The 19,811-nt window shown below is 35.1% G+C and overlaps 2 protein-coding genes and 1 long non-coding RNA gene across 6 annotated transcripts in view; 2 read left to right on the plus strand and 1 right to left on the minus strand.

Moving 5' to 3' along the window:
• The first annotated feature begins 1,024 nt into the window (after positions 1–1,024).
• On the plus strand, positions 1,025–2,282 carry LOC100184295 (cytochrome c1, heme protein, mitochondrial). The gene has a single exon (XM_002126881.4). It carries the CDS (start codon positions 1,119–1,121, stop codon positions 2,022–2,024), a length of 906 nt encoding a protein of 301 aa, XP_002126917.1. The 5' UTR covers positions 1,025–1,118; the 3' UTR covers positions 2,025–2,282.
• LOC100186583 (uncharacterized protein KIAA0355) overlaps positions 2,283–19,811 on the plus strand; it is a 23,976-nt gene continuing 6,447 nt past the window's right edge. Inside the window, exons 1-14 of one of the 4 annotated variants that reach the window (XM_009859931.3) lie at positions 2,283–2,566; positions 5,582–5,660; positions 7,615–7,752; positions 8,050–8,154; positions 13,102–13,191; positions 15,567–15,707; positions 15,867–15,992; positions 16,254–16,379; positions 16,880–17,005; positions 17,235–17,390; positions 17,933–18,024; positions 18,869–18,994; positions 19,086–19,246; positions 19,434–19,546. In XM_009859931.3, the coding sequence (XP_009858233.1) occupies positions 2,442–2,566; positions 5,582–5,660; positions 7,615–7,752; positions 8,050–8,154; positions 13,102–13,191; positions 15,567–15,707; positions 15,867–15,992; positions 16,254–16,379; positions 16,880–17,005; positions 17,235–17,390; positions 17,933–18,024; positions 18,869–18,994; positions 19,086–19,246; positions 19,434–19,546 (1,704 nt within the window). In that variant the 5' untranslated portion in view covers positions 2,283–2,441. Of the gene's footprint in view, positions 2,567–5,581; positions 5,661–7,614; positions 7,753–8,049; positions 8,155–13,101; positions 13,192–13,658; positions 14,042–14,135; positions 14,391–14,449; positions 14,494–15,566; positions 15,708–15,866; positions 15,993–16,253; positions 16,380–16,879; positions 17,006–17,234; positions 17,391–17,932; positions 18,025–18,868; positions 18,995–19,085; positions 19,247–19,433; positions 19,547–19,811 lie in introns of those variants that run through there. The other 3 variants (XM_026834125.1, XM_026834126.1, XM_026834127.1) reach the window with 3 other exon arrangements.
• Positions 5,481–12,459, minus strand: LOC113474187. Its single transcript, XR_003395831.1, has 3 exons — positions 12,342–12,459; positions 7,555–7,557; positions 5,481–5,491 (listed from the first exon to the last, which is right to left on the minus strand). It is a non-coding gene; the product is annotated as an uncharacterized LOC113474187 (long non-coding RNA).

Genomic DNA, 19,811 nt, shown 5'->3' on the forward strand with positions numbered 1-19,811 from the left:
GCTATCATTGTGGGCGTATGTGTCTTGGGCAAGACACTTAACGGCAATTGCTCCAACCCAGTGGCCACTAATGGGTTGTCCAAATTATCAGCCATACATAAAAAATGAAAAAATCCAACAAAAAAATAATCACCCACAAAGTAACATACATGGTAACTCGTAAGCTGGCACGAGGTGTTAAACCCGTGTGATAACGACTGTCGTTTTCCGGCCACGCGAGGATAAAGTAAGTTACATTCATTCATTCATTCATAAATGGTTACTCATTCTCGTTATAAAACACAAAACTTATTTACATGCTGCATTGATAATACATATGCTTATTTATGCATGCTGAATCTCACTAAAACACTGCCTGAGTCACGCCTTCCTGAATGAAAGTTTCAACAATTTTGTGACATGATTTGTCACTTGGGTAGTACACTTCTCAATTTTTCCGCCACGCAACTTTCAAATCAGTTTTTTGAACTTCACGGTGTTTGAGCTAAAATATCTTTGATTATACAGAACTGATTAAAACAAGTAAGGTGTCATTGGAATTAGGTAAAAAACAGACTATCTAATAAAGCGATGTACATTTAGGTGTATTTAGGCTCTTTAAGTTTGCAGGTGTGGGCTTTCGCATTTTCTAACATTTTTGGTTTTATAACAATTACATTTATAAAGTAACAATTTGGTTGGTCAGGTAGACACAATACAACAAGTTCATTATTTATGAATAAAAGCTCCCGATCTTCCGTCACCGTAAATATAAACTTGATTGAATTTTAAACATATCACTAGAGTTTTTACCATTGGCACGCAATTGTTGATTGTTTATTAAATGACTTTAATGTTTTGAATGGAATGCTAAAGGTTTATAGAGTAAATTGAATTGTGATGTATAAATACATAATCAGCCTTCAGGCAAATGCAGTTGGTTAGATAGATATTATTCCCATAGTTTTTCTTGGTTATTCTACATTGTTAATTTTTTCCTGATTATTTTTTATTGCTTTTTTTACGGATTTATAATCAGTATTTTATTTACAGGTTCAAATTGAACAGAATTTTTTTTTAACCAAAGTATTTAAGATTTGGCTAATTTCCGGATTTGCAAAGTTTTCGCCAGGATAAGTATGTCATTAAATTTGTACAAACAAGCTACTCCAAAATTGCTTTCCATGCGACACTTACAAACACAGAGAAAACGAAGTCTTTCAACTTTTATAAAACGGAATGGAAAATTGTTGTGTGGAACAACGGCAGTAGTTGTGGGTGCAGCATGTGCAACAGGCTTCTTGCTACATCAGTGTGCCAAAGCATCTGATGATGAGCTTCACACCCCACACTATCCGTGGCAACATCGTCCTATTCTTAAAACACTGGATGCTGCCAGTGTCAGGAGAGGTTATGAGGTCTACAGACAAGTATGTGCAGCTTGTCACAGCATGGAGTATCTTGCATTTCGTAACTTAGTTGGTGTCTCGCACACAGAAGAAGAGGCGAAGGCACTTGCTGCTCAGGCACAAATTCTGGATGGGCCAAATGAGTTAGGAAAAATGTTTAAAAGACCAGGAAGGCTGTCAGATTATTTTCCAAAGCCATATGCCAATGATGATGAAGCTCGAGCAGCAAATAATGGCGCACTTCCACCAGATCTTAGCTTTATTGTTTTAGGTCGTCATGGTGAAGAAGATTACATTTACTCTCTGCTCACTGGATATTACGACCCGCCAGCTGGTGTTACAATTGGAGAAGATCAACATTATAATGCCTACTTTCCTGGTCAGGCAATAGGAATGGCTCAAGCTCTGTATAACGAGATTATTGAATATGAAGATGGAACACCAGCAGTTCAAAGCCAACTTGCGAAAGATGTTAGTACATTTCTACGTTGGGCAGCAGAACCCCATCATGATACAAGAAAATTGTCTGGTTTTCGGGTTGCCTGCTTTGGTCTACTTTTCCTCCCCCTTTTCTGGTTCCAGAAAAAACGTATTTTTAGCTTGGTTAAGAGCAAGAAAATCGCATTCAAAGGTTAAAACTTTTTAAGAACATATAGATTAACTTATGGAACAGTTCAATTTTTCTTTTATGCCAACATTATAGTTATTAAAGTTCACTGGTTCTAAAACTTTTAAATATTTAAATTCGAACCTGTGTTACAAACATGGTGCGTGAGTGTTCAAATTGTTGAAATGTATGGAGTTAATTTATATGTGAAATGTATGTTAATTGGCACAATATAAAATATTTTAAAGTTGATTCATTGTAATTGTCAGTTGGTATTTTTCATTTAGCCACAATAGGTGTTTATACTGTGGTTGTTAGGCTAATGATATTTTTGTTGTTTAAAATACATTGCTGTTTTCAAGCTTCCAAGTCACCTATTTGTGGAAACAACTTCAACGATATGCCACTGAATGAAACCAATTACCATTTTAAGTAATTAAATTATAATGTCATTTTCTATTCCAAAAATCACCCAAATTTATCCTGCAAAACATAAACCTCCAAGTGTGGTGCATGATGTACACCCTAGCATAACCTTGGTCAAACCAGCTTCAACAAATCCAATACTAAGGTAAATTTAGGTATACATATTATAATAGCTCATAAAAATTTTCTACCTTTTAGCAGTGTCAACTATCCACTTTGAATTATGTGGTTTTCCTGGAATTGGATAACTGTAAATCCATAGTCCCATGGCATGTCATGCCAAAAGTATTCCTCCATAGTGAATAGCTGAGTCTAAATTCAAAACCTTGTGTGCCGAGCAAATGCCCAACTCAAAAGCTCCTGTCCAAAGGTCTTTTTTTAACGCTTGGCTGAAAACTGGGCCAAGCGCAGAGCCTTATGCTATTGCTATAATCTTGACGCCAGAGTGAAAAATATTAAAAATGAAAAAAGTGAAGCGACTAAAATAAAAGGTAGGGATGGGACGAAATTATAATTACCCGGATTTGGGATGTGGGGAAAAAATGTTACTTTGTTTTTTTAATTATTTTTTTCCGATAGGAATAACATGCTAGTCACCTACATAGATGTATGCGTCAGTAATATTTTCGCGAATATAAATATATATAGGCTATATATATAATATTTGTGAGAAAATATTTGAAAATTTAATATTCGTAGGATTCAAGTAATTACCATACTTTTTTATATTTAACACCCATCTCCCACTATTTTAAAAGAAATAATGTTTTTACTTTAGGTATTATGTAGCGCTATAACATTGAAACCTAAATCAGGTTTGCAAGCGAGAATAATGTTTCAAGGTTTGCAAGCGAGAATAATGTTTCATATGTTAACTAAATAATGAACATGTGATATGCTATTATGTTGCAATAATCGTAATGAATGTGTCGTAATGAATCAACGCGTAACACCTTACTATTTCGTAACAAACGTGTTGCTTGGCAGAGGAAAACATCATATATAATTCATGACATGTGCACGTCTTGGAAAAAGAACACCTATTTCTATAGTTTAATTTTATCCTGGTTCGCATGTTTCAAGTTTAATTCGAATTGCTTTCGGGACAAAAGCAGCTTTGGAAGTAGAGGTTAGACGACATTTAAAACGTAGAAATTGACTAGTAAATATTACATTCGCACACAATAATAGAATTGTTACTGTAACAATCCCTGATTTTGTGATTATCAATGTGACGCAACCATGGTCTGACGTAACAAGCAGACGTTATAGGTAACCGCGCAGGGTACAAAAATAGCAGGTTTATACGTTGAGAGAATGAAGGCATTGCGTAGCTAATTTAAAGTAATTATAGTAAAGTGAGGTAATAAAATACAATGGGGTACTCGGGTTAAGAAGGGACAACCCCTCTAGACCGCTCAAAAATCATTTTTAATGCAAACAGCTTCTGTGGGTAAAAAGGACATTTATTTGGGTTATTTTTTATCCTAACTGTCATTCTAGGTGGTAATTATTTTTTCGGTAAAACACAAATTACTAAATTAAACAAAAAATTGACAAAAAAACACTTTTTATAGGGTTTGGTAACTTTTTTTGTGAGTGTGATCAGGGGCGTATACAAGGGGAGGGTCACGGGGGTCTGGACCCCCCCCCCCGCCTTTGAATATTATTTAAAAAAAAAAAAAATTTTTTTGTAAACCAAGAACCCCTTCCTTTTTGAAAATGGTAAAGCAGTCATATCATTGTAGTTTAAAACCAATTTTACGTTATATTTTATTAAATTAATTTAAGGTCTTTAATCTAAAGTTACACTATTTTTGTGGTGAATATTTTTATCCAGAGTTAGTTTAGGATTTCGCAATTAAAGGCGAAAAATTACGTATGTGGTTATTTAAATATGTAAGTAGGTTTGTAAAACGGGGGGGTTTTACAGTAGAAAGGTGGGGTTTTAAGCACAAATTTTTTTGAATTTTTCAAATTACACACTCTCCTTTGGGCAGGTCTATTCGCGCCAGTGTGTGCGTTATTATTTATGTTAGTCAGGGTATGTTTTTATCAGGCACGTTACGTTTATATGTGGCCATTTTCTAAACAAAAACTTGCGGACCCCCCACCCCCCCTTTTTTTTAATTCCTGAATACGCCCCTGCGTGTGATAAATTTATTATGATTCCAGGTATTTGCTACATATTTAAGTACCTTGCTGCTGGTATATTTTAATTTTAAATTTAAGAACATTTTAAACTTTTTTCTCTTGTTTTTTTTTTTACCCCAAACTCGCCTTATGGGAAGGGGTAAAAACAACTGTTTTTTCTGTTTTTTTTTATATTAAAATTATATTAATTTAAATAATGATTTAATTGTTTTTAAAGGTAACCAAGTATCAAAACATATAATTTACAGCTTTGACTACATTTTATGTTTAGGTTGGGACTGTTTAGTTACAGGTCATTCTTATGGTTATGTTGCCGAATTAGTTTTCTCTTTTATTATTTTTCGTTCGTCGTGAATTTGCTCTCTCGCAAGAAACGACTGCAATGTCAGCGAATCTGTCCGTATCGAAGTACAGCTGGTGTCGAATTATTTAAGTGCCCAATGTTTCTGTATCTGATTTTAAATATAAAGCAAAAAATCTTGAAATTTTTATTACAAAATATTGAAAACCACTGACTTATAATAAATTCCGCGAATCTGACCCTGATCTGATGTACATATAGTTGAACGATTCTTGTATAGTGAAATACAGTAATGATCTGGTGCTACGAAAACGTAACCAACAAAAATCAAGTCCAACCACTAGTTATTATAGGAGAAATATATTTCGCCTAACTGGCATCGTCAGTCTCTTATTCAAATAGAATCTATTGAAAACCACTGCAACAGTTATAGGTAATTTTTAACTAAATATTGTTTTATATGAATTTTACATTTTGCAACTCAAAACGAGATGTCTCTTTGACCACAAACCACGTGTTCTGTATTATTTTAATTAGCAACGCTTTTTGACTGAACAAAAAAATTCTCGTGTGCTTTTGTTCTTGATGACATCGTAGGTGCTCAGGCTCGGGCCCCTATGCCAAGCTTTTCATTGAAGCTCGGCACTCAGGAACCCGAGCTTTTACAACTTCAGCACATCCCTAGTAAATACATAATCTATACAGTTTGCCAACCAAGATTCCTGATGGGTTGCATGTCTCTTTTCTACAACAAGGAATTGCTTCATATATTGACTCCATTCAGGTAACTGTACTTTCTGTATTTTTATATAATTTCATTTTAATGTAAAAAATATTTCATTGGTAAGTTTCAGGTCAAATTGTTTAAATTATTTGAAGTGAAACTGTTAACATGCAGTTTCCCTCATTGAACTGTTGTTATCAAACATAAAAAACTGATGGATTCAAGTGGTACATATAACATGACTGAAATAAAGTTTAACCCTGTTAAATTAAAGTTGTTTTTTTATTCTGTATGGGTGAGCAGGACTGGAATTTAGGCCAGATTTGGCCAATTACCCAACACACCATTTACATCTGAAAGTGGCGTGCTTGCATAGGTGAAGTACTTTCCTCATCTCGTGCAACTATTAATTTTGCCATCCCATTTTTTTACCACTGGGTTGAAGCAGTGTCTGTCAAGTGTCTTGCCCAAGGACTCGTATGCACCGGCGCAAATAGGGGGGGGGGGGGTTTGGGGGTCGAAACCCCCCCTTTGAAAAAAAAATAATTTTTTTACATAATTTTTTATCCTAAAATAAATTTTATTAAATTAATTTAAAGTTTTTAATCCAAAGTTCCATTATTTTTTATATGAATATTTTTAGCCGGGGGTTTGTATAAGGTGCATAATCACGTGTAAAAAATACGGATGAGCCGAATCAGGATTCGATTAATTCGGCGTAACGTTATTCGATGCATTTTTATATATGCAATCGAATCCGAATATGCGTGGTTGAATACGCGGGTTTCACATTAGAGTTTGTAATGAAACCTAGTTCAGACAAACTTGTTCGAAGTTACTCTTGGAAAGTCGCGAACAACAACACCTGCAGGTTACTGAGTGGCATGTGTTTCCGCGTTTGATTTCGTAATTACAGGCGAAAAATTGTAAAACTACTTTTATTTTAATAGTGCAAAATCTTTTGTAGCAATTATAAATAAATTTTGCATTTACATGATCCTGCAACACTGCAATTCACGAAACTCGCGTTTTGTGGGGTCTCTCTGATCGTAAAGCACGTGTTCGTTTGATCGGAAACCACGTGTTTTGTGCGATTTTGATTAGCGGCTCCTTCTGACTAAGGCTATTATTAATTGTTCACAGTAGCATATTAATAAAACTATAACAAATTTGCACATTTTACATGTCTGGCTACAGGTGCAATATCATAAAACGAAATGTGAATTAAATATTTAAATTCAACGTATTCCTGACGAGACCAGTCGTCAATACAACGTTTCACTCTGCCAACTTTGTAATTCTGGATAATATGTAGATGTAATATCGAGTTTAACATTTCATGGCATGTGGTCAATGGCGGTGCACCGCGAGTTTTACATAACGTACCAGGTGTAAATAAATTTCAAATAAAGTATTCTCAGTAAAATGATTAGCAATAATTAATATCTTGCACCACTTGGATTCAGAAATCCACATTCTTTTTTGGGGTACCTGTACAAGCTTGGCAGGCGGGACTTTGTAATATCATATTACAATTTGTAATTGTCACTTTTAAGTTGTAAAATCTAGATGTATTTCACGATCCGGACGGTGACGCTGTTACTAAAAAGGGGTGTTTCTACAATCCTGGAATAAACGTTCGGTTACTTTAAGGCAATAGTTTAGAACTGTATTTAATTAACCTTGTTTTTATCCGCACACGTAATTGTGGATAATTTATGAAATATGTATGTGCGTTTGTTTACTTTATTATCGTACAGTTAAAGGGCAATGTGCCAAATTTCAGGATAGACATTTGCCTACCATGTCTGTCATGACAGCCAAATAGCCCCACTGGTTGCATCCCTGCTCACAAAGTTAGACACGTGGTAACTCATAAGCGGATATTTTTGTTTAAAAATTTGGCCGATGTATGAGAAAATAGGTTCAGATTCTATAAAACAGTTTCAGCTACTAGCTTTACGTCTGATTAGCATTTTATCATGTACATTAAACATAATGTTTTATTTGGCAGGTGGTTTGTAAAACAGGAGCTTGGTTGGCTCAAACTTTATCCCAACTGCTGGAAGAAACTGACCATGAAACTTATGCTGGGGAAGTTAAAAATAAGTTTTTAAACATGCTCAAAGCTTCAACAACATTAAATATTCAAGTAACCACTTTAAAATTTTGTTAAATTTCTTTTATATGGTTATATTGTATGTTTTAATATTTTTTATCCTAAATTGTTCATTAGTTTTGCTGTTAATTAAACAAAATAACAACAAACCACACACACACATATATATATATATATATATATATATATATATATATATAGACAATTCACTACAGTATTTTAAAATCTAAAAAAATTCAAATATTTATATATAAATAATGTTATTAATTTTACTGTATGTTTTAATTATAATCCACCAACCTAATCATGTGTTAAACCACTCTATTTTAGGCAAAAAATAAGTTTGCTGGACTGCTAATGGAACTGACTGTTCCAAATCAGAATAACAACAACCACCATCAACTAATGTCTTCTTGGAAACAAATCAATGCAATGGTAATGTTATTCTGTCGACTTTGCACTTACATTTTCTGGTCCAGTAGAAAAAACTTCAAAATTATGCCTAGTTATAGATAACTGACAATAGAAAACTAGTGAATAAATGGATTATAATGCACAATTTAATGTAAATTACGTAGAATAAAACCATAATTACACTAAAAAAAACTAAAGCTTGGTCTACATTAAAAAAAGATTTTAGTATAAAATAGGCCCTTTGGAAGACGAATAATGCAAATCTGTATTCTGAAGCAGTTGTTCACAAAAATGTTGATAAGTTCATTTATAGTTGGTTAAAACTGTCAACAGTTAGTTTTATCTCTTAATATAATGGTCGAAATCACACAGCTTTAAAAAATTTTAAGTTCTTTTGGTTTGAAAATCGTGATGTAATTTTTAACAATATGATTCTAATTCCACTCAAATATCAATATTTTAATGTAATTCTGTTAAAGAAAGCAGATTTTAATAATTAAGTTGATCTCTATGTTGCTCTGGGGCTCTCCCTTCTAAGTTAGAAGTTAAAAATGCGGTTTTAGAAAACTTAAGCTGTTTTTATCTTGTTATGAATGAAAAAATATATTTTTTGATGTTATAAATTTTAAAAAATGCCTTTGTTAGGTAGTAAATTAACACAAAAACACCACAAATAGTATTTTTTAAGTGTATTTTATTTTCATTTAAAACCAACTTGTATGAGCGTGATCCGTTTTTCAACAGCACAAACACCTGTGTGGCTAGAGTAGAGAACTATATTATGTAACAGTCGGTCAAAAACAGAAAATTTGTTAAAATATGTCTTGCTCCTAACGCAGTGGTTCCCAAACTTTATCTACTCGCATGCCATTTTTTAGTTCATGCAGCTTTCTCATACCACCTACATAATTATTATATTCTCCAGAATTCACAAATAAAAATGAAAGGCAAGTTCTTTATTAAATACAATGAAAACCATTAAAAACACAACACAATTTTAATGAGAAGGATTAAGTTGTTTTTCTTGACCAGCTGGCCAGTGCGAGGCATCACTTTGCTGACAGCGCATCGAAAGTCATATTCAGGCGCAACAAGACTTTTCGTTTTCTCTTTTTCGTCTAATTCACTGTTACTAAAGCATAGAACCCCTGCTTGCACTTCAACGTAGACGGAAAATTTAATAAAAGGGGAACAGCATGACTGAGTGTAGGGTACGATCACACCATACTCTGCTAGAAGTTTATAGAACAACATTCCTTATGTTTTGCTTTTGCTGTCTCATCAACTTGAATGTCTATTAAATGCTCTTGTTTCCCGGTTCCCAGAGGCAAATCGGCTCGATCAAAGGTCGGCAACCCACGGCCCGCGCTCTTTTTTTGTAAATTTCTTTAAACCCCGCCTGTTATGAACAACATAATGCTTATAAGCTCCAGCGAAAAGTCGCTTTTGTTTTTAACAAATATTTCTTGACACTGCAATATGGTAAACTAATCTGTTTAATTTGCTCGGATATTGTGGCTGTCAACAAATAATTTAATTTAAAACTGCACTATGAAGCAAAGCACCAGAAACACAGTACTCTAAAGGTGCAGTCCAGATTTAACAAACTGGACAAACTTAAACGGGACCTGGAACAACAAAGCTCAATTTTAGAAAGTCAGGAGAAAGGGCAGAACAGAACACACTTTCAAGTTATGCAGTTGGCTCATTAATCGCCAAGCACATGAAACCCTTTACCTACAAAAATTTGTTTTAGAATGGTCATTGATGGTTGTTGACATTGTGTGCCCGGAGAAACGGAGCGTAATCTCGAATATCAGTCTCTTTGCTAGAAAATTTAAAACAACGCATCGAAAAAATGTCTGCTGACGTAAAACAATCGCTTCGCAGTTGTGCATATTTTCAGAAATGGTTGAAAACACATCTTATCAAACAAAAACACCATTACAGTGTGGAGCAGCCATTCATCCCAAACAAAGTAAGAATGCAACAACCTACTGACAGCTCCCAAAAAACTTGAATAGCGTTGGAACATGACCACCTTAACGTTATCCAGAGTTTGTGGCTTGGCACTGCGTGTTCGAATGGATCTTGCTTCAGACAAACCAAGCAGCAATGGAACATTTTTGTACATTGAAGTACTTAAAATTTCGGTAGCCGCTAAATTGAAGTCGCGCTAACATGTCGAGCAAGATGGCTGACATTCTTCTTCGCCTTCTGTGGTCTAAAATATCGCAAAAATGTAATTTAGTTTTTTTATGATATGATCTGTGTCGATCTACATTTATCAGAAGCATGATTTTGCAAACATTGTTTTACTTCATTAGTTTAGAAATAAAGTCTTTAATAAACTGGTGGAATAGTTTCTATGATGAAAATTGTCTTACCACTTCATATGAATCAAATTCTTCTTCGGTAGGAAACTCATTTCGTTCAAACTTTTTCTGTGCTGCTTCAATGCAACTAAAAAACTTCAGGATTTTCTTTTTCCTGGTCGGTGGCAAATGTTGAGTGTCCTGCGACTCCTTTAAGACAATATACGATTCTCTACATGGCAAATGACTGATGTACGTCTCCCGAAACGTCTTGTTATTAACAAATGCAGGGTGACGAACAATTACTGCTAGGTTTGACTTACCCTTTTTACTAAACTTATCAGGCTTTACGCAGATTGTTTGTTGCTGTCCGGTACATTTTAATGGTTTGTTAAAATAACTTCGCACGTCAGAACTTAACACCTCATAACTACTGGATAAAAAACGACGAAAAAAGTTTTCAGTGTGATTTAGATTGCCCATGACAACTTTTGCAGCCACTTGCTCCGCCACTCTTTTTCTAAAATCTGTAAATGATTTGCCATTATATATTATAGAATAAGTTTTCATGGAGATTTTCATGCCTATGCCATGTACTGCTACAGAATTTGTTGTTCTGTTTTCAATACCTTCAATCTTTTCTGTGTGGTGCTTGGAGCGTAGGTGGTTGATGACATGTTTTTTTAAATTTCGAAATTCTGTTAATTGGACTGTCGTATAACTGTCATCACACACATTGGGATGCCCATACTCGTCGGCAGACAACTGACTGTACAAATCTCACATGCTATATATTTCTTGTCTGTCGCGTAAATGAGCGACAGCAATGCTTCGTAAACCAGATCTTTATCTGTTTTACAGGTCTATAAAAAAATGTGTTAATGTGTTGTTTTTTTCTATTGTATTCATTAAGGTTAAAAATTGTCGACATATTTATGTAAACTTACAGATATTATAGATCTTTCACTGTCGGTTCCTTTCGACTCAGTTCGTATTGGTGCGGCTGTAGATTTTTTAGTGACGTTAAAGTAGCCACCATATTCAATAAATTCTTGATTTGTTCAGTCATTGCATCGAACCTTTTTTGCAAGTTCTTGTGTACCAAGGTTTCTCCAAAGATTGACAGAACTGATGTTCTTCTTCTGTTCTATCTGTTGATGGACCTGGTACCTGCGTGTCCTGCAAACCATCTACCTCTTCATAGGTTGTAGCTTCAGCTGACTCAGACGTAATTTTAGCTCTTGGTAATAAATTCATGAAGTGGTAGGTAAACGGCATCCCTAGGAGTTTTTCGCGAAAAAAATTAAAATATTTGTTTCGAGTAAAATATTCCCGCATTCGTTATGTAATTCCACCGGTCGCGGAAAAAATTGTACACTGAGGGATACACAACTTTCACGTTGCCCACAAGCCCCGATTTTCGACCTAGCATAGAAGGAGCCCCCATGCAGCCAACCAACTTTACCCAGTCCAATTTATTTAGTTTGATAAAAAAACTGGCAACCAGGGACTGGTCCCAGCAATGGGCAAGAGGCAAAGACTCAGCCGATCGGGCCTGCGGGAAGGAGGATCGCGGGTCCTCGCAGGACACGACCTGGATGATAGGTCGGCGCAAGTATGCCGATGAAAGGCCGCGACCAGCTGAAAAGCGGGCAAGCTGTGGCGCGCATGGTAGCCCGGCCTTTTAATTGGTTGGTACATGCGAGGCGCGTGCAAGTGTCGCAACTCGACGAGAAGAGATTTTGCCACAATTGTCCTGCTATGGCGGTGCCATGAAGTCTGGCAGGAGCTGGTCGGGTCAGTCCAGGACTGTTCTCGGCTCCGTACCGGCTCGGCGTGGTTTTTATCGGGTGCTGTATCGCGAGGCGCTGCGGGTCTACGATTTAAATCAACTCAGGTAACGCAAGCGAACTGGAAAACGTTGGCTTGAACCCGGAAGGGGGTTCTCTTTTCTTGGTAAGGGTGGCGACCCTGGAGATGGGGACATGTGCCCCGTAAAGCAGCACGTATGTTGTGCCTTTGGCCGATAAAACAGTACTGTACAAAGTTGGCAAACTAGATCCATTCTTTTGGGAAAAGGATTGGCTCTAAGAACTAGCTCGATCAGGACTTGGCACGAAACAGGATGTGGGGCTGTACCGGACTGGGCGAAACGCCTTCGGGTGTAAGCCTGCTTTGTCGGCGTCTTTCCGTGGAAGGCGGTAGCTAACGTGGGTTTTGCGGCCTGCTTTTATGGCGGGCGTCGAACGGCTGACTTAGAACTGGTACAATATCGTAAAAGTCCGTTTATATTAAGATGACTGAACAGTTTGAATAAAAAATGGGTAACAATTAAAAGACGTAAACAATTTTCAAATGTAATTATAAACAGTCAACAACAGTGCCACGTTATAAAAAAACAATTTGACCTTTTTTTGCACAATTCTGCCCTATCGAGCTTTGCAGTCGCTTCCATTCCAATCACTTGTCTGACTAAGATCTTCGCCACTGGCAATATTAAGGACTCTGCATAGAAATGCGTGTTCATGTTTTTTGCCACCAGAAGGAACCTTTCGCAAAATCTGACTAAGAATTTATTTCGTACCACTAGTGGTACGTGTACCACAGCTTGGGAACCACTGCTTCAAAGGGTTAAACCAAGTAATTTTTGCAGGTGCTGGAACGATGCGTTTCATGCTTGGAAAATTTACAAGTAGCTGTCTTCTCATCATTTGTGTGTGACACTTCAGTGATGACCAACAAGGTTAGTACTTACTGCTGATTGTTAGTAAGGTTTATTTTCAAAAAATTATGTTTTTATTACAGCCAGTTAGAGGGATTTGTTAAGTAGACGTCTCGCTTAAAAGCTTTGTGGGTGGGAAGCAGCTTTTAATGGAAAATCTGCTTGATCTATCTTTAATAATGTCTGGCAATGTAAATTACCTTTTTCAAAAGGCCATTTTAGTTTAATCGAGCTTAATGCTTGAACACACTTTCTGTTACCATTTGGCACATTCCTTAAAGGCACATTAAACAGTAGGGATGACTTGATTGGAAACACAATTTATGACTAAATAAATATTTCATTTGCTTAGATTTTGCAGTTTTAATACACCTAATCGTGATTTTACTACTTTAATTTCCATTTTAAGATGCGATTTTTCGAAATTTCTGAAAACGGGTCGTGACATCACACACCGCCGACACGCTTTAGTGCGCTTTAGCGTTGCTGCTAAAACACACAGTAAACGCATTTATTTTCGCAGAGGACAAGTTGTACTGCTTTGTTTAGGCCAGATTAGCCTTGGTATTCTTTCTGGTAAAGTATATTGGCTACTGAAGAAGTATTTAGGCTGCCTAAAGAGATAAATGGTTGTTAATGTGTATGCACTATTGATTTTGAATCGGTCCAGTGCGATAATTGAATTCAGTAACTTAGGCTAGCCTATATAGTCGATGTATTTTAAAATATGCTAAATACAGTGTATAGCAGTAATAACCATTCGAAATTTTACCATGTGATACGCTAGATAAATACCCTTAAACGGTTTATAACTTTAACTGTTGAAATGCTAGATATTGGCTCTGTTCTTGGATGTGGAAATGCAAATCAGGTAGGTCATGATTATAAATATTTCTTTTTAATTAGTTGTGATCACTGATAAGACTGCAACTGCAATACATAAGTTTTTGGCTGGACCAACAGAAAGTAGTGTAGTATGCAGTGCACATTTCAATTTCCAAAACTCTGTACTTATTATTTGTTGTGTAATTAATATATCATTATGTCTGTAGTGCCTAAGATACTTGGTAAAATTTCCTCTGCCTAGACCTTATACGGTTGATGAACCATCTCCAAGAATAGAGAGTGAGGCCCCCGGGTATATTGAGGCATGTACACAAGTTTCACCAATAAAGGTTGTGCATGCCAAACACGAGCATGTGTGTCATTTCGAACGAAAGGTAATTAAAAATATAGTTCTTTTTGGTGGTATAGAAACACTGACATATTTACAATTTAGGAACTCGAGTTGCACCCGATGCGGAAACAAATGAAGGATGTTCAGTAATGCATTTTATACTCTGATTTTGGTTTATTTGCAAAAAAATGCAATATCTGTTTACAACATTTGTGTTTCCTCTCTGCAGATATTAATCCACATTTTCCACGCTCGCACCTGAAAGAACAGTTACTTTCATAACACTTATTTTTTTAATTTTTCCACATATAAAATCTTACCAATCCTTTGCTTCACATCGCCCGGAGTTTGAAACTACGGCTGACTTTTCGCTGCTAACTCTTTCTAAGATACATTCTGGATCAAATAAACAGCCTACAGCGGGGCGCAAAAATGTTGATTGAAAAAGTTTATCATCAGAAAATAAAGAATCAGAGTTTCAAGAACTTGTTGAATTACTATCATTGCTTGTAGCAAGTTGTAGGTGTTTCAGACATCACTTGAAGGCCATATTATTATAATTTATAAACAAACTGGAACTCCTAAGTATTTATTAGTGCCATTATTAACCTAGGTAGTACATGACTAGTCCATGATTACCAAAAAATGACGTTTTCAAAATTCGCGCTATATCCTACACGCAAAAATCAAATTTTTTAATCAGGCAACTTGTTTAGGAAACCTGGTAGTTGCGAATAAACACTACTTTTTTAAAAAAGTTCGGTATGCAAACGTCATTTTTTTATGATTTATCAATGTAAACACTGAATAGGAAAGTCCCTGGTTTGTAGACTACAGAATTCGTTCATGCGTAAAGTTTGATTTGGCGGTGTGTGACGTCACGTACCGTTTTGGCGTATATGAATTTTAAACGTATATAAATCAAAAACTAAAGGTTTTTTTGTTTACTTTTTTTAAATTGGTGTTATAATTGACCAAAATAATATATATGATAAAAATTGGCTTGTTTTTCCTACTGTTTAATGTGCCTTTAAATTATATAAAGTTACTATAGGATTCTTTTACTCTTATAACACCCACATTCGCGACAATACAAAACTAACACCAGCACCTTTCATTCAAGAGGATGTTATGTCATTTCTTCGTACACCACAATTGCTAGCTTATATAGCTTAACATTATGCATCACCGTTGCCTTTGCATTCAAATTTTTTTTTAGATTTCAGATGCCAATATTTCAAACCAGCCATCAAACGAATACAACACAAGAAATATGAACAATATTCAGTCAATATTGGATTTGGAGTGGGAAAACTTACGAAACACGACTTGTGTTAAATCTTGGGACCTATCAAAAAAGGCACGTTTATTGTTGAAATGCTGGTAATGTTTATACAGATATGCATTGCAAATTACCAACATTTAGCCCTATTGTTTCTGCTGAAGGCTAAACAAATTATAGTACTAAATCTATTTTTTTATAATATTTACCCTGTTTTTATTTCAACGCAATGTACAGATGACAACTTCTTTGCGGGAAAGTACTGGCCTAACTGAATCTGAAATCCACCATTTGCTCAATACTTCTTCGGTATCGGACAGTTATGTACGTAAACTCAACCAAAGGATATCATCATCTCTAAAGGTAGGGTCCCACATTTGTTCCAGCTTTGATTATTCAAAATAATATTCTTTTTTTGTAAAAAAGCACAACTCAGAATTCTAAGACGAATCTACCATTAAACATTTTATTTGCCTTTTTTGTTTTTAATAAGGCGAAAAATTTATGTACTTGATAAATCTAGGCATATAAAAGGGACACCCCTATTATTACGTTTAAAGTTCCCATGAAAAGCAAGGTTAAAAAACTGACATTTAATCAATAAGTAACCTACGGAATCTTCAGAACTATGAAGGCAATGTTCGCAGCTTGGCTTTGCCAATAATAACAATACAAGGAGCATTTCACATCGCACCCAACAAAGCAAAATCTGTCTTACATGGTTGCTGCAATGTGAGGGAAATGGAACAGGTTAAATATTCAATTTTTTCTTTTTGTCGTACGGAAATTGTTTTTTTTTTTGTAAACTGAACCCATTGTTAGTTTTAAACATTATTTCTTCTTAATTGAGATGATCAGTGGTTGGTCACTCCCCAGCAACTTTACTGTTAAACTGAAACACTGGGACGTGATCAAGCAGAAAGGCACCTGAGAATACGTTTTGTTTAATTTAAAAAGCACTGCTATTTAAAATTATACAGAACATTTGGTTTACGGTGAAGCGCCGCTAAAAGAAGTCGACTAGCCGATTATTTTTTACCCAATTTCCGAACTTCAAAATGTTCCATAACAAGTTTGGGGTTTAGTTCTGGTTTTAGTTTAGAGTGTTTTCGAAAGGGTCTCAATCCTTAAAAAGGTTAACAATAATTTTCTTTCTTATTCAAACATCTTTAAATTTTAATGTTTTAATATAAAGTTATTTGTGCGACTTAATGAAACCACCGCCTTACACAATTTTATTCTTTTTACAGGGTGTGCAGCATTTACCAGTCTCCCAATTTTTGGATTGTGAGTTGCCGTTAATCAACTTTAAGATTGGGGAAAAAGTGCTGGTTGCTGGTTCATCAGGATCTCTTGAAAATGCAAACTGTAAAATAGTAGGTTTTAGTTAAAAGTGCAAAATGTATTAAAATACAATGAATTAAAAAAACTTTGGCCGAATTTTATTTAATTCTTTATTTAATTTTGCTTCTTTAATTACTTACTATGAAAGTTGATTAAATATCAAAATTAAAATCAAAGATATATCAGGTGTGTACATTGTATTATTTTTCTGTTGCTCTGTATTATGTTTTAATTTACTTAATTCATTTGTTTAATTATTAGAAAACTGTCTCAAATTTGATCAAAAAAATGAATCCTGCCTTGTCTTCTGTGGATGTGCGGAACTTGAGTCATGAAGTTCTTGGTGAATTATGTCCTGCTCGATGGAGAAACCATGTTAAAACTTCGCTACAGTTGATGTTTGGAAATTCTGGCTTGGTAAGCCTTAGTGGTGAATTAAAACTTCTGAGTTAATTTGCGCACATATTAATACGAAAACATGTACAATGATGTTTAAAGCTGATTTAAAATCATATTCCGGCTCGGCAACTTAAAACAAACCTTAAGATACCGTTACATGTTGAGTGTGCACTGGTGTGACTGTTGGTTATGGCAGTGTTTGCCAAAATGTTTTTTGGTTCAACTTGGGTTACCAATGTGATAAAAACCTGGGTCTCAACAACATCTTAGCAGCCTTGTAACAAGAAAATTTTGAGCTTCAATCGTTCATTTATACATCCTTAAAATGTATTGCATTGCACAAACTGTGATGTACAACAGGAGGCTTCTTCATGCGTTTAAAATTTCATAGAGAAGCTATGTCCCTCTTCATGCTATTGACAGCAAAAGGTGTTTTGCCTTGTTACTCATTTACTGTGTAAGTCTTGGAATCTTCCGTGTAATGCTCTTAAACCTGGGTTTAATAAGGCCGTCTTAGTGGGTGGTGTACAAAAAATACTCTTTACAAGGTTTTTTTACAGGTTGTCCTTGATACAGTTCAAAGTGAAGTAAAATTAAGTTCTTTTATCACAAGTAAATCAACATATCTCATCGCAGTTGTTCCCTCTACGTGGTATGTATCAATTTTTCCATTTATTTTTAATCTTTCCCATCTATAAAATTTAGATTAACAAAAAATGACCTTTAACTTTGACCGTTTCTGGTTAACATTTATAAACTTTAACCAAAAGTTCTTTAATTGGGGGGGGAGCACAGATGCTCAACTTTAAAAAAGATATAGCGGGCGTATCAGGGTGACGTAAGGAACATTTGTAAACTAAAAAAAAAGTATGGCATTTGTGCTGTAAGTTTACAATGAAGTGGAAAACCCAAAGCTGATATTTCCCATAAAAATAGTACTAAATGTTTATGTAGCTTTGTTCAACCAAACAATTAAAATAGACTAAACTTGTACATTTTTTGAAATCTTATTGTAATAAATGAGAAAAAAAGTGTTTTAATACTTTAGAAACAGTGAAAAATTTGAGGTGGTATTTTTCTGATGGTAAATCCCATGCATTGCCGCACAATTAATTTACTCGCGTACATAGCTTGTCGCAATAATTCCATGCAAAAAGGCAGAGATACCAGCAACTTGCTGACAGCAAGTAAGGACAAGGCTGCTGATGTTTTACCGTTAAACCTTATTAGTCTAAACTGGGCTATTTTTCTTATTCCGGTATATGGCTTGTAAACATTTGGTAACATAAAACTTAATTTAGATGCATTTTAACTGTATAGTACAACCAATAAACAAAAATTTAAATAAAAAATTAAATATCACCCACAAAGTACCATATGGTAACTCGTAAGCCGGCTAGAGGTGTTAAACCTGCGTGATAACGATTGTCGTTTTCTGGCCACGCGAGGATAAGGTAAGTTACATTCATTCATAATCTTGTTAAAACATGTCACAGGTGTGTAAAGGAAGATCCTGGTACAATGTTTCTTTTGCATCGTAAAGTGGATCCAGATAAAACAATTGTTAACATAGGTGTAAGATATCTGGCTGTGTTTGATACCCGGAAAACTTGTGACAACTAGTGAGTAAAATTGATATATGCATTCTGGAACCACTAATGCATGTTCTGATACTTTTCTTTAAATTGATTATTGATATATAATTACTCGCAGCTTACAACCAGGTGTTTTAGTTGAAGTAAGCTTAAACAATGCTTGCGGAAAACTACACAACAACACCTCAACATTTTGGTTGGATGGTAATTTGAATGAAGGTAACTTACATACAAACGAAGATTCAAATCTAAATGATCAATCTTCTGGAACTACTCAAGGTATGATTAACTTATTTAGTTTTACTTTTCTTTTGGTGTTTCGTGCTTGTTACCTACACTTTTTTGTGTTTAATTTTACCTTCACTATCTTTTACAACCACAATTATATTCTGGATAATGGGGAAGTAGTATATATAAACTCAGTATAATCTGTTGACTGGTGTTTGGCCTAAAAAATATTTTCAAGATGCTGCCTCTGATTCTGAGGAAGCTGTACAGGATGCAATTAAACTTTTGTCCGGAAGTTTAAAAATAAGAAACGAAGAGAAAATGGAAGTTGCTGATGAAGAAAAAGACAAAGTAAGGAGTTGACTGGTTTCGTGTCAGTTGAGCATTTGACAACAATAGGATTAACCTTAAATATTATTTGTTGCTATTTTGCTCTGCAACAGTTTTCTAGCTCAACTAACCCAGGTTTGAAATGATTTAATTTACGAACTAGTTCTTGGGATATCAAAAGCTGTCACTTTTCCTTGTGGGACTATGATATGTATCTCAGCGATAGTTTTAACCTTAAAAACTATTAACTCAGTAATGTTTGCCTTCAGCATAGAAACCATGGTAT

This window comes from Ciona intestinalis, chromosome 4 (genome assembly GCF_000224145.3).
Source record: "Ciona intestinalis chromosome 4, KH, whole genome shotgun sequence".
Taxonomy (NCBI): domain Eukaryota; kingdom Metazoa; phylum Chordata; class Ascidiacea; order Phlebobranchia; family Cionidae; genus Ciona; species Ciona intestinalis.

Coding starts and splice junctions, on each gene's coding strand:
- LOC100184295 (XM_002126881.4), top strand. CDS start 1,119: ATGTCATTAAATTTGTACAAACAAGCTACTCCAAAATTGCTTTCCATG.